The sequence below is a fragment of the Histoplasma capsulatum genome (assembly GCF_000150115.1).
Source record: "Histoplasma capsulatum G186AR genomic scaffold supercont2.9, whole genome shotgun sequence".
In the NCBI taxonomy this organism is placed as follows: domain Eukaryota; kingdom Fungi; phylum Ascomycota; class Eurotiomycetes; order Onygenales; family Ajellomycetaceae; genus Histoplasma; species Histoplasma capsulatum.
In genome coordinates, this window is record NW_025544809.1 from 1,086,913 (window position 1) to 1,100,218 (window position 13,306).

Sequence of the window (13,306 nt, forward strand, 5' to 3'; positions counted from 1 at the left end):
TTTTAGTGGCCATTATGACATATCCCAGCAAGGGCACTCCTGGTATCTGGCACATTTAACAGAGGAGATTTCATGGGTATTTCTTCCGCTGTCCTCGGTGCATCGACCTGGTGGGACCCATCCCTTGCCAGCAAACCCATCTGGGGTGGTATCCCCTGGCCAACTGCCAATTCCGGTATATAGGATACGCAGATTGCGATTCGAAGATTTGCTGAACAACCCCGAACAACTCCACCATGTCCACCATGTGTTTTTCCTATGTCCTTCTGGGTGCCCTTCGCTCAGAGGCAGGTTGTCCAAGATTTCGTTGCTTCAACCATTTGGGACTTGGGGCTGGATCACCCTCATTCGCGCCAATGACTCGGCTGCTGCAACTTAATTCTCTTCAAGGGCGCTTCACTATTGGAGCCGAAACTCAAGAAAGCTCCACCAGGCTGGCAGCCATGCAGTGGTCAATGCCTGGAAGGATGGGTTCTCTGGGCCCAGATCTTCCCATGTTTCCTCAGTCATTCTTGGGTGGAGCCTATCCTCGATCATCTCGAGCGTGGCTTCATCTGCAGAACGACGGCTCATCTTAGAGTTTTTCCTGTCTGGCCGCTAGGAACCATTTAGCCAAACGCTGCGATGTGAGAACACCACCCGGGGACGAGCGGGCCATTCGTTGAGGGGCTTCCCCGACTCTGTAGTTCAAAATCCAACAACCCCCGCCACCCAAGTTTTTTGACGGCTTGGATGCTCCAACGAGCAGCAGCATGTAGCGTGCGCACTATGTTGTAAAGTTCATCGTCATGTACGCCTGTGCACTGAAGACTCAGCCAGATCCCAAATATCACCTACCATACCTCCCAAGTTGCAATGAAGGTTTAATAGTAGTCCTGCCCTGTTACGAATTTCTCTTGGGGCTGACCGGGTTCCATGAAATTTGACCTCCCCTAGTCGTTCAACCAGGGTTTCGAGAGCTTGTAACCCTACTGGCTCAGCAGGAGAAGATATCCGGAGTGTCGATGTGAGAGAACTTGGCCCCTTCCTCCTCATGTGCCCCTTCGGATCAACCTCCGCACCAACCGCGCCTCCATCCCCATCCCTTCCTCTCTCCTCCACCTCCCGTTTCCTCCCCTCACTTCTCCTTTACCACTCGCTCTCGACATAATTCTTTAGCCCTGCTATGTCTGCACTTCCTAAGCTTGCGATCCTGGAACTCTAACTCTCTTTGCAGCTCGCAGCATCTGTGGCGCATTCCCGCGGTCGATCGGCCATGGTTATCATGTTTAGACGGAAAGACTCAAAACTGTCGACCAACGACGAGAAGGACGACCGCGAGTCCTTTGTGTCAACCAGCAGTACAAGAACTTCAAATGCATCAATGAAGGTTCCCATGACAATTAAGACTGTAAATGGCGGATCTGTTACAATCCCGGAGGTCCCAGTCGCGCCTCCACCAGACCCAAACCTGGACCCAGCAGCTTATCTACGAAGCATTCATTCTGTTCGCCAACGATCAAGAGCCGTTATGAAAAAAGCGAAGAGAAATCAACTGAATCACTTCGATATTGATTTTAGCAAGTTTGCGGACACAGCTCAATACGTTGCGTCCATTATCAAGGTATGCGGGTGTTTACACACACTCTCTCCAACCTCTCTCTCTCCGTTAAAGCACCGTTCTAATATTTTATGGTCTAAAATCTATAGCGGGATTACGCCCCCGATTATCATGCCATACCCGCCCATAGTCGTTGGCATCATTTTGACGTTGGCGGGAGACCTCGGATCAACCAACTCCTACAATCATGGCCTAGTACCATTGACACGTTTGAACGGACTAGGCGACTGATTGACCTCTTTCTTATATCGGTCTTGTTGGACGCTGGGTCCGGGAGTAAGTGGTCGTATAAATCTAAGGAATCGGGAAGAATCTATAGAAGAAGTGAAGGTCTAGCGGTCGCCAGCCTGGAGATGTTTAAGACCGGCTTATTCAGTAGTGATCCCACTGAGCCGTGCCAAGTGGATGGCGCAGGCTTGAAAAAGGTCACTGTAGGGCAGCTTGCGAAGGGGATGCAGCATTCCGAAAATAATCCATTGCCCGGGCTGGAAGGACGGGCTGGCTTGCTGATCAGGTTGTCAGAAGCGCTGAACAACCAAGAATTTTTCGGGGTTGATGCGAGACCAGGAAACATGCTTGGTATGCAATTTTAACCTATGCTTTGTGCGTAATTAATTGTTCGTTTCACTATGCTAACTATCAATTGTAGATTACCTTCTTTCCCACCACACCACTCTCGCATCCTCCGTTCCCATCATTTCTATTCCGACGCTGTGGTCCGTGCTTATGGACGGGCTGTCATCGATTTGGCCCCCGTCTCGAACTCAGGTTGACGGCGTGTCTATCGGAGATGCCTGGCATTGTTCTGTCATAGCATCGCCGCCGGCATCGAAATCTTGGGAGAGTATTGTTCCGTTCCACAAGTTGACACAATGGCTCTGCTACTCACTCATGGCACCGATGACAAAAGTGATGAAGATTCAGTTTTCCGGGACCGGACTTTTGACGGGGCTACCCGAATATCGGAACGGAGGACTTCTCATCGATATGGGCCTCTTGAACCTGAAACGCGAAGATGCTGAGCGGGGCATCCAGGCGTATAAATCCAACTCAATGATCAAAGGCCAGCCAAATGTAGAGGTAGTTCCACTTTTTACGGTGGACGATGATGTGATTGTGGAGTGGAGAGCTCTCACAGTCGGGTTCCTGGACGAATTGCTTGAGGAAGTGAACAATCTACTAGGTCTACCTTCTGCGGAGCGTCTAACCCTTGCACAGATGCTCGAAGCTGGAACTTGGAAGGTCAGTAATGATTATCTAGAATCCCACAATGCATAGCTAATTTGTCGTTTAGGGAGGGCGTGAAATTGCGGAGGTTTCTCGGCCAAACACGAAAGAAGCCCCCATTATGATTCTTTCCGATGGGACTGTCTTTTAACTGTAAATTCGTTACAATGTCCTATTCGCGTCTTATTCCATTCATGTTTCATGGTGTGATATTGGGCCTTACTAATGATAATGATACCTTCTCCTTCGTCATCCGTTATATTGTGACCTTCTTTATACTATTTCAAACCTGTATCCTTCGGATATTCTCTTATGTTCTGCTCAACTTTCTTAATTCCCACCCTTTTGATATGCGCATCGAGAGTTGCCGAGAAATGCTTGGCGAGAACTTACTTGCCAAAGGTTGGATTGGTAATTCCTATTCGTTATCTCTTTCAAATTTAAAAGCCATATAGGTCCGCGACTGTCCACATTTCCCTGTTTTGGAGGTCATTGTCATTGCTTAATTATGGCGGGAGGCAGGGGATGTTGGTCCATAATTCAACGCTAGAAGTTTGAAGCGAAACGAGCCCCATATCTATGGGATACCCATTAAGTGGTTCGCTATTTGTAAGGAAATGCTCCCATGACTATACAGATCCAGCAGATATATCGTTTCTTGAATAAAAGCGGATATAAATATTGCCAAACCTCTGATAAATTCTATATCACGTGATTACGCCGTTCGGCTTTGGAGCCTTCTTCCCAAGTTGCCCAACCTCAAGATTTTCAACCAATGTCAACATCGTCTGACTGCCGAACTACGCATAAACAACCGAACGTGCAGTTCTCCGCCTTCGCCATGATTTTGGCCCTTGTTCAAGTGTGAGGCCAGGACCAATTGAGCACAAACCCCAAACTTCTGCCTAGATTTTCTCCTCCGCCCTCGCGACTGAGATGGTATGCGCATCTGGCTCTACGGTCATTAATAACTGGGGTGCCCCCAGCTTATTCGCGAAAGAAACAACGGCACGGCAACAATGGATATACGAAAGAAGAAACGCAAGGTCCTACTTATGGGCAAGAGTGGGTCTGGAAAGTCATCTATGCGCTCCATCATATTCAGCAACTACGTAGCCAAGGATGTCCGCCGCTTAGGAGCTACGATCGATGTGGAGCACAGCCATGTCAAGTTCATGGGAAGCCTGACCTTGAATCTCTGGGATTGTGGAGGGTGAGTCTTTGCGATTAATAGGATACTCTTTCCCTGCTTCTAGGAATATTTGATTGATGGGTTTTTTTGTTGCTGGTAACTAACTGGCACATACGATTTTTTTTCAGCCAAGATGCATTCATGGAAACTTACCTCGCGTCGCAACGGGAGAACATATTTTCCGACGTCGCTGTGCTCATTTACGTCTTTGACATCGAATCGCGTGAAGTCGAACGTGACCTCGACACCTACTTTTCCATCATAACCGCTCTTCAAGAATTCAGCCCAAATGCTTTCGTCTTCTGCCTCATTCACAAACTTGATTTAATCCAGACGGAGCATCGGCAGCGAATATATGAGGAACGTTCCTCGCTCATCCGTGCAAGATCTGGGCCTTTTACAATAGATACATTTGGCAGCAGTATATGGGACCAATCCTTGTACAAGGCATGGGCGGGAATCGTCCACAAACTTATCCCGAACCTCTCCGTCATCGAGCGATTCCTGCAAGCTTTCGCGGAGAAGATTGAGGCGGAAGAGGTCATTTTATTTGAGCGCTCGACATTCCTCACCGTCACATCCGTCGCGTCGGAAGTCGGCCGTTTGAACCCTATATTTGACCGCCACGAGCGCCTCTCGAATATCATGAAGGCTTTCAAGCATTGCGCTGCGAGGAATACACATACTACACCGGCCTCAGCGAGCTTTTTGGTTATGCACACTAAAACTCCTCAGTTTAATGTGTTCCTGGGCCGGTTCACCGATAATACATATATATTCGTCGTTGTCCCACCGGGCGAAGCCGCTTATAACTGTGCTGTTCTTAATACCATGCTCGCTCGTGAAGGATTTCGCAAATCGTCAACGCCAGGTGGTGGCGATGGGTTTCCCTTATCATATGCTGACCCTCCTCCCCGTGGCAGTGTTACTAATGGTTATATTGCTGGGCCATCAGAGGCGCCAGAGGGCCGATAACCCAAACATTTATTTTTGAGACTGGCGTAATAGTGTTGGCGTCAGGCCAGATTAGAAGATGATCATGTGTTAAGTTACCCCTCAATGTTTTCTCTCTGGATTACTGTATGTTTATTTCCTGAACGGGGAAAGTATTATTTGGAATATAGACGGGTTCGGTGGTAGGTGTGACACTTTTAAATACCAAAGCTTTTGCTTCGCGTCCTCTTACATTATCCCCTGTCACATATTCGGAATAGGCAGCATCCTTCATTCTTAGTTCTTTCATGGGAGCGGAATCTTCGTCCTTGCTCTGTGCTTTCTAAGCCAGAATCATGGACTCAAGCCAGGACATGCACCATAATGTAAAAGCTCCCTTTTGCCTTCGGAACCAACTCGCTCCTGTTTTTTTTTTTTTTTCTTGTATACAATTCAAGACCTAAGATTCCGCACTCTACAATCGAAGATTTTTCTCAGGCCGCACCAAACAGCCTACTCACGCATGCTTTCCCATCCATTCCAGACATCAAACGGTGACCGGCCGTCCTTCCACATACATGGATATACAACCTGCGACAGGCAGCGGGAGCCGGATGCAAGGTAATTGCTATGCTTCTCGAGGGACGATACCTCCTAAACCCAAAGTTCAGTTATTTATGCTTCAAACCCGCTTTTCCACGTTCTACGACAGCTACCAGTGGACTCTGAAATTTATGTACGGATGGATGTACGTGGGAATCAATGACAGGTTTGCTATGAGGTAGATTTTCTAGACAATTTGCGCATCATGCTAGAACGGTGCTTGTCTGCGCAGCGCACCAACACATCATGAGGAATATAGCCTCTATTCCAACGGGATGTCGGATTTATTTGGCTCTTTCGAAAGTGAGCAGATCTGGACAGACGTTTTGAAGCAGGCATCCCAGAATCTGTAACGAGGATGGCTTTTCTGGTCCAAATTTCTAGCTTTCTGGGTGATACCTGTGAAGCCCATTTGGATAGTCCAGAAACTTCGAAGTAGAGGAGGCAATTCGGTACGTGTGATGTGCTGCACAATTCAAGGAGATACCAGCATCGATAACATTATGACTATGCTTCTAGAACCTAGTCTGGTAGAAGGACTTCCTACCTAGTAAGTGACCAGCGGATATATATGTTCCTGGGAGATCAGCAAATGCAACAGGGATCTTATACTACCTCGGGAAGAACTGTGAGCCATGTATCGATGCCCCTTGCTCGGTTGAGAGACTTAGGAAACGGCTTTAAAAAGATCCGATTGGTACGCGTTTAGTAGCCACTTTTAACTGGAAAGTTTATGATTTTCCACTCATGTTATGTGATTAGCCTTGTATACACCGCTCTGCAGATGTAGTTCTACATCTATGAGGATTGGTAACCATTGATCGGGAATATCTGTACCATTTCCGGGATTTGTAGGCGGTCGGAGCCTCTACCTCTGACAGAGCTGCAGGATCCTAGGCACTGTGGTTTAGCTCTGTAGTATTTGTTTCAACGGTACAAACTGAGGTGGCAATGTGCATTCCAGGGGATTCAGATGAATGAGCAATTCCCGCTAAATACTGGGATCTCAAAACCCTTGAACAAAACAAACCTCCAGGTGCGCTTGGTTTGTGAAGTCAATTAGCCCCTTGTTTGTGGGTATATACGCAATACATGGTGCAGAGAGATATCGTGGCATGTAGAGAATAGGGGCTGTTGCATATGACAGGCATCGTCTCCCAGATGTAGAAACCTCAATATCCGAGGAACTTTGCAGAAAGGATATAAAGGTCTCAACCATTTGATCCCCGAGAATCGGAAAACATACTCCTATTGTCTCTCTGAAATAAAGCGAAAAAAGACCAGCATACGAGTGGCCTGGAAATAATTTATTGCCGAAGAGCAAGTATGAGGCTGAGGATTTGCCGCAGGAAGAGCTGAGTCCCAAATTGGTTCCGGCAGGGGAAATCTCCGCTAATCCTGGTAAACGGAAGCGAATGCTGGCCAAAGTTCATGTTCCTGGACTGAATGTTCGTGACAGAGGCTGGAGTAGCCACGAATCATAGGCGAAATTTTTGATAGCAACCAGATAAATAACGCAACGATGACTAATTTACAAAATAAAGAAACTATGCCAGGATCGAGATACCCTCGTCATCCGCAGTGAGGCTGATTAACCGAAGTGAACAAACGAGATCGCCTAATACTGTACCCACAGTAGGCTTGCAAAGAAGGCTGGCGAACTCTAGGTAGGGTGTTAGCGTGAACTGTTGGTCTCTAGTCGTTGGTAAGAAGAATTGATAACTCTGTGCAGACGCGAGAGAGAGGGCCGAGAGGAGGCGAGGCGAGGAGTTTGAGATTGTCCTTGACAAAGCCAATCATTTCCATGCTCTCACCCCAGAGGAAACCGGCGACATTTCCATCGATGGGCAGCAGCGCCACTGGTTCGTGGTTTGCTATCAGCGGTCGGATGCAGGACTGTTCAGGGTTACAGGGGATTAAAATCGACTGATAGAAGAGAAGCATTGACCAAATTTCCCTAAATGACTCGGTCGCACTGCGGGCCGGACGATCGCAGAGCGTTTCTTTCTTTCTTTTTCTTTCTTTCTATTTATTTTTATTTATTTTAGTATCATTATTATTTGTTTCCCCCTTAGCACCTGAAATAATTTTATGGGTCAAGGTGGGCGATCGATCGATGTACCCCCAGCATCGTCATCACAAGTCTAGCATAAAAGGATATTGCCGCACCGTGGGCCATAATATTAGACCAGTGACGCAGTGGTTAGCGTTCCGTTCTTATATGATTCTCAGTAGCGCCCAGAACATTTGTTTTGGTGTGGCCTGAACTCATATGACTTATTCCTCAGTGATGCGGGGGTCGTGGGTTCGAATCCCACTTGGTCTAGTTGAAAATAACCACATTGGTCTCTCTTTTTTTTCTTCTTCTTTCGGTCACATCCCCCCCCCCCCCTCTCTATTTCTCTCTCGATATTACATATATATAGATAGGCATGTCAGTCATTTTTGCTTGCCTATCTATCTATGTCCGTCCGGTTCCCTCCTCGGTGATGCGACGGTCGGATAATCTAGTATTACTACATACTAAAATGGCAGCGGCTCATGCATGGAACAAAGCTAAGCGCCGTACGTATCCATTGCTTGCTTACTATTTGGTTTAGCCTTCCTATCCAAGCCCACAAAAGCAATGGTTAAAGAAATTTGGGGACGAATTAGATTAGCAATCTTCACATGGAAAATCCATCATCACATTGGTGCAAGAAAACTTGTTTAATTTTCTCTCCAATTTTACCCATACTAATTATACCAAGGCGGGAAGAGAATTAGACATCTCTTTACCGAACCGAAACGAAGGATTCAAAATGAGGCAAAATAATGGAGAAGTATAAGATTCATACCTAATGTTGACTGAAAATGCGCGCTGTCCTCATCGATTCAGTCCCTATCCTTTCTTTACTAACGAACTGGGAGCTTTTTGGAATTGAAACAACAGCCGAAATGCGGATATTACATATCTTCAAAACCGTTTTCGGCTACATTCGGATTGACATAGTTTTGAATTGTAATCTGACTTTCCTGACGTTCCTGATAAAGTTGTCGTATTAAAATTACTGGGATTTTCCCTACCACGGATCGGCAAAAACATTGTTTTTGACGACTGGTTAATCGTTCTTTTGATAACTCCCTAAACTTCTGACCGAATGGCACAGCTCTCACATAAATTTATACCCCACAAACAACCCTCGAAAAACAGTATGTAACAGACATTTATGGTCAAGGTACGAATTGATATTTACAAGGACTCAGGACATGGCTGATCAGCCGTAGAGGCTTGGCAGCCGCTTTGGTGTGTTGGTAGCGTCTTTGGTGGGGTATTTGGACCTGAGCAACGTGTAGCGTGATGTCAAGTTAGTTAAGCTTGTTCTTAAGCTTACTTCAACCGCCTTCTGATTATTAGGCCACTAGGGCAAAAGAGCTCAATCACCCACCACCAGCGCCATGGTGGTATAGAGGGTACGAATCACCCAATAGTGAAAGCCAGCACCCCGTGCCGTGCACTGATTGTCAACTTTTGCCTCACTACCCGATATTTCCTAGCCCACACGTTTAGTTTCCTGATGAATATCGCATATTATCATAACTCGACGGACACACTTCAGGGATGACAGTTTTTCGCCAATAAACAAAATTTTCAGCCCGATAACGATCGAACCCGGCGAATAACCCAAAAGGGATGGAATGATAAGGCGTCCATTTGATAATCCCGCATACAAATCTGGAATCCTCTACCGTTTAAAAATTCTTCACATTCTTTACTAGGATGCATATAATCCCGCACAGAGTGGCAATTTTGGGGGACTTTGATGCACACTGACGATGAAAGGGGCACAAGAATCAAAGATAGGGGGAAGAGATAAAAGACCTCCCAGAGATCAAACTGACCATATTCATTTTGAGTCGCTGGCGCAACTTATTATCGAATGGCTTTCTTTGATAGAATTTTCACCTTTCGCGGCAACAAGAACGTTCTCGAAGCTCTTTTAGACCGAGGACTTTCCAAACCTCCTAGACGCTCTCGGAAGGCAGGCAAAACCAATCCTGGCGTTGGACGGGAGATCTTACTTGGTTTCGTTATCTAACGGATCTGGATATATTACTCTATATGCCCGCTTGCCGTTCAAATACGGTTTCTTATCTCTCCCTTATCTCTCCCTAGATCCAAAGCGGAAGGAAGATCGGTTCCACAGAATGGTATGGTTCCTGAGCTTAACAAGGAGAAAATCAGCAAGCAGCTTGCATTATCAGGCTAACAAACGCTTTAAAAACCATTGAAGAATCATCCAAAGGGGTTTCAAACATCCTCCACGCAGCCTATCACTGGCAATTTGCCCCATTATTGTTCGGAAAGTCAAAAATTTCGCATGCTTGCAACTGCTTGCTTGACAACATTTTATCCCGAGCTCATATTATCCGAAAGTGTCACTTGTAGGAAACCACGTGAATAAGGTAAAAAATCTATGTGAGTTTGATCCAGAGGGAGGCGTTTCACAAAATGATGGCACATTTATTTAACTTCACGGTTCATGACCACCTATCGAATTAACTCGTACATGAGTTGAACTCAAACCCGGATTGGGTCACACGAGCATCCATCTGGGATTTTAACTTCAAATCTTCGTTGCACCCCCACATTTCCATAGAAGGCTTGAACCGTGGTAACTCAAAGATATATTTACCACCCCGATTCTCCATCGCCGTAATGTGTCCTATGATTAACAAAGCGCAACTTTTCCCATTTCCCGAAGCCATTGCAAAGCACAAATAAACGCCCGGTGTGTCTTTATATACGATTTACCGTGCGTGGCATGGCTATCTGGAATCGGAAAGCAGATGCTGCGTTCGCCGAAAGCCAAGTGAAAAATGAGGAGTATATCGAGCAAAATTTTTCGGCCGAGCCTGACGGTGTGGTTGATGAGGATGAGAAAGGAATTGCCCTCCATCGCGGCCTGAAGGCTCGCCATATTACTATGATTGGTACGGATTTTCATTTCGTAATGCTTGCAACGACTTAAAAACCTTTTGCGCAGCATACTAATCCTCCTATAGCAATTGGCGGTGCCATTGGGACGGGTCTTATAATTGGTACAGGTTCTGCTCTTGCAAAGTAAGTAAATTCTGTCTTTTTTTATGATGGCCCTTGCATGCAGCTTTTGAATTCTTTACTTTCTTTTCCTCTTCTTCATTTATTAATTTTGATATGCAGGGCTGGTGTAAGTGATTCTGGACCAGAAAATCGGCACCTGTTGAAGTGCTGAAGCCGTGGAACCTAACCTTTGCAGCCTGCGTCTGTTTTGATCAGTTATTCGATTGTCGGTTTTATCGTGTACATTGTTATGTGTGCGCTCGGCGAAATGGCAGCATGGCTTCCCATACCTTCTAGCTTTACTGGTTATGCGGTTCGATTTTGCGATCCTGCATTGGGCTTTGCGCTGGGCTACTCGTGGGTTTTCCTATATTTCTGGCCTCACTCTGGATTGTCCCGGGGATCGTTTGTTTGATTATCTAACTGACTTGCGATAGGTATTACTGTAAATACGTGGTTGTTACCCCGAACCAATTGACAGCAGCCGCATTGGTGCTTTCATATTGGGTTGATAGGGACAGGGTGAATCCAGGAGTTTGGATTGCGGTATTCCTAGTAACCATAGTGTGTATCAACTACTTCGGTATTCGATTTTTCGGGGAATTTGAATTTTGGCTCTCGTCTTTCAAGGTCATCGTCATCATATCCTTGATTCTGCTGTCCTTGGTCCTTGCTCTAGGCGGGGGTCCAGATCATGACAGAAAGGGATTCCGCTACTGGAAGGATCCGGGAGCTTTCAACACGTATATTAGGGAAGGTTCCGCAGGCCGTTTCCTCGCATTCTGGTCCACAATGGTCACGGCAACTTTTGCTTTCTTAGGCACTGAGCTCGTTGGAGTTACTGTGGGGGAGGCTCAGAACCCTCGAAAGACTATCCCTCGCGCTATCAAGCTGACCTTCTTCCGAATCCTCATCTTCTATATACTCAGCGTCTTCTTGCTGGGGATGTTGGTTCCATATAACTCGAGAGAACTTGCATTCGCAACCAAAGCATCTAACTCTGCTGCCGCCTCCCCGTACGTTGTGGCCATCCACCTTGCCGGTATCAAGGTGCTACCAGGAATCCTCAATGGTTGCATTTTAATTTTTGTATTTTCCGCCAGCAACTCTGACTTGTACATCGCCACAAGAACCATATACGGCCTTGCTCGGGAGGGGAAAGCGCCAAGGATTCTTGCAAGGACAGACCGGAGGGGTGTTCCCATCTATGCGCTCGGCCTGTCTTCGTTATTCGCTCTGATCGCATTCATGAACGTTTCGAACGACACGAAGGTTGTTTTCGGTTATTTTGTGAACCTAGTCACCATCTTCGGGTTGCTAACCTGGATCTCCATCCTTGTTACGCACATATATTTCATTCGCGCACGCAAAGCACAAAATGTCCCCGAGAGCTCTCTTGCTTATAAAGCACCCTTTGGCTCCTACGGCTCATATGGTGCTCTTGCATTCTGCATTCTCATCTCCCTTACGAAGAGCTTCGAGGTGTTTGTTCATAACGAGGCCAAATACGGAAAGTTCGATTACAAGAGCTTTATCACGGCCTATATTGGTATCCCATTATACCTCTCTCTCATCTTTGGGTACAAATATTTCACCAAATGCCAACGCGTGAAGCCCCACGAGGCTGATTTGTGGACGGGCAAGGACAAAATCGATCGCGAGGAGGCTGAATTTTTGGCAAGGAAAGCAGCGCAGACCAAAAATCATGAGAAGGCTGGGTTTTTCTATCGGACTTTCGTTTCGTGGTTGTTCTAAGAGGAGTGGCGCCAAAGGGTACTTTCGTTGCTATCTTTCTCCCTTATTTGAGGCTGTATATCAACACCCGGGAAATGGAGCAATGCAGGCTTCGACCGGAGATTGGTGAATGTTTTGTCGTCTTACAGCATATGCAACTTCTTTATCACTAACTTCCAACCCCCGATTCGATCGATGAACGCACCGTCATGATTTCTTGTTTCTCTGCTCTTTATATTCTCTATATACTATTATTTTCATATCACCAATGTTTTCACTATTCTTCCACCAATAATTTCTTTAAATGGCTATTAATATAGCTACCTCGGTGTCAGGATATGAGGGTCTCTGCATGCAAACGCATAATTCGTGTTATTTTAATATCTCAATCAGTGGCCAACTTAACTTTGACCTGATTGCGTATATTTATTTTTCCCTTTCTCGAATTACTTGGAGGCAAAAGTGTAATAGTATGCGAACTTACATTAAGTAACTAATACGAGTTTCTCTCGCCAGTTTTCGACACATGTTGTTATTCCAAGAAACTATATAATCGGATACGAAATGCAGCTTACTCGATTAGGCGTAGGATTTAGTTTCATTGAGGCCCCCTACCCCCCACGCCAGAGTCAGGAACAGAACTGCCAAGTAAAAGACTTTGTTTACATGTTGAGTGCATTTTGTTTTTTTTTTCTTTTCTTTTTTATTTGGGACCCTCATCCTGTTCAGCCTTGACGATTACATAATCATCGGCCCCCCTCATATTGACCTGTCATATTTTGGCCAATATTATGAGTGGATGTTGAGGAAGACTGGCGGGCTGTCATGTTCCTTTGGGAGACGTCTCGTTTCTTTTTTTAGTTCATGCTGCACTGATCACACAGGACTGTGGGCCTCCGCTAGCTCCAACAGGCTTGGAAAAAGGAAACGGGAA

At 46.1% G+C, this 13,306-nt stretch overlaps 5 protein-coding genes and 1 non-coding gene across 6 annotated transcripts; 5 read left to right on the forward strand and 1 right to left on the reverse strand.

Moving 5' to 3' along the window:
- Positions 1-236: 236 nt before the first annotated feature.
- HCBG_06599 (DUF1688 domain-containing protein) lies at positions 237-3,353 on the forward strand (the record flags this gene model as incomplete). Its single annotated transcript, XM_045433648.1, has 6 exons — positions 237-544; positions 949-1,006; positions 1,217-1,603; positions 1,690-2,179; positions 2,250-2,842; positions 2,895-3,353. 6 exons carry the CDS (start codon positions 237-239, stop codon positions 2,976-2,978), a joined length of 1,920 nt encoding a protein of 639 aa, XP_045285961.1.
- Positions 3,354-3,606: 253 nt separating this feature from the next.
- On the forward strand, positions 3,607-5,455 carry HCBG_06600 (rraga protein; the record flags this gene model as incomplete). The annotated part of the gene is made up of 2 exons (XM_045433649.1): positions 3,607-4,040; positions 4,148-5,455. The coding sequence occupies 2 exons, from the start codon at positions 3,847-3,849 to the stop codon at positions 4,992-4,994; spliced, it is 1,041 nt and encodes a 346-aa protein (XP_045285962.1).
- Positions 5,456-5,530: 75 nt separating this feature from the next.
- Positions 5,531-7,039, forward strand: HCBG_06601 (uncharacterized protein; the record flags this gene model as incomplete). Its single annotated transcript, XM_045433650.1, has 7 exons — positions 5,531-5,700; positions 5,788-5,858; positions 5,940-6,007; positions 6,090-6,105; positions 6,140-6,252; positions 6,475-6,600; positions 6,875-7,039. The coding sequence occupies 7 exons, from the start codon at positions 5,531-5,533 to the stop codon at positions 7,037-7,039; spliced, it is 729 nt and encodes a 242-aa protein (XP_045285963.1).
- A 211-nt stretch (positions 7,040-7,250) lies between these two features.
- On the reverse strand, positions 7,251-7,734 carry HCBG_06602 (uncharacterized protein; the record flags this gene model as incomplete). The annotated part of the gene is made up of 2 exons (XM_045433651.1): positions 7,251-7,580; positions 7,678-7,734. The coding sequence occupies 2 exons, from the start codon at positions 7,732-7,734 to the stop codon at positions 7,251-7,253; spliced, it is 387 nt and encodes a 128-aa protein (XP_045285964.1).
- A 6-nt stretch (positions 7,735-7,740) lies between these two features.
- HCBG_11055 lies at positions 7,741-7,881 on the forward strand. Its single transcript has one exon. It is a non-coding gene; the product is annotated as a tRNA-Ile (tRNA).
- Positions 7,882-10,332: 2,451 nt separating this feature from the next.
- Positions 10,333-12,708, forward strand: HCBG_06603 (dicarboxylic amino acid permease; the record flags this gene model as incomplete). Its single annotated transcript, XM_045433652.1, has 6 exons — positions 10,333-10,529; positions 10,602-10,659; positions 10,759-10,765; positions 10,835-10,995; positions 11,076-11,654; positions 11,769-12,708. 6 exons carry the CDS (start codon positions 10,361-10,363, stop codon positions 12,391-12,393), a joined length of 1,599 nt encoding a protein of 532 aa, XP_045285965.1.
- Between the last annotated feature and the right edge of the window lie 598 nt (positions 12,709-13,306).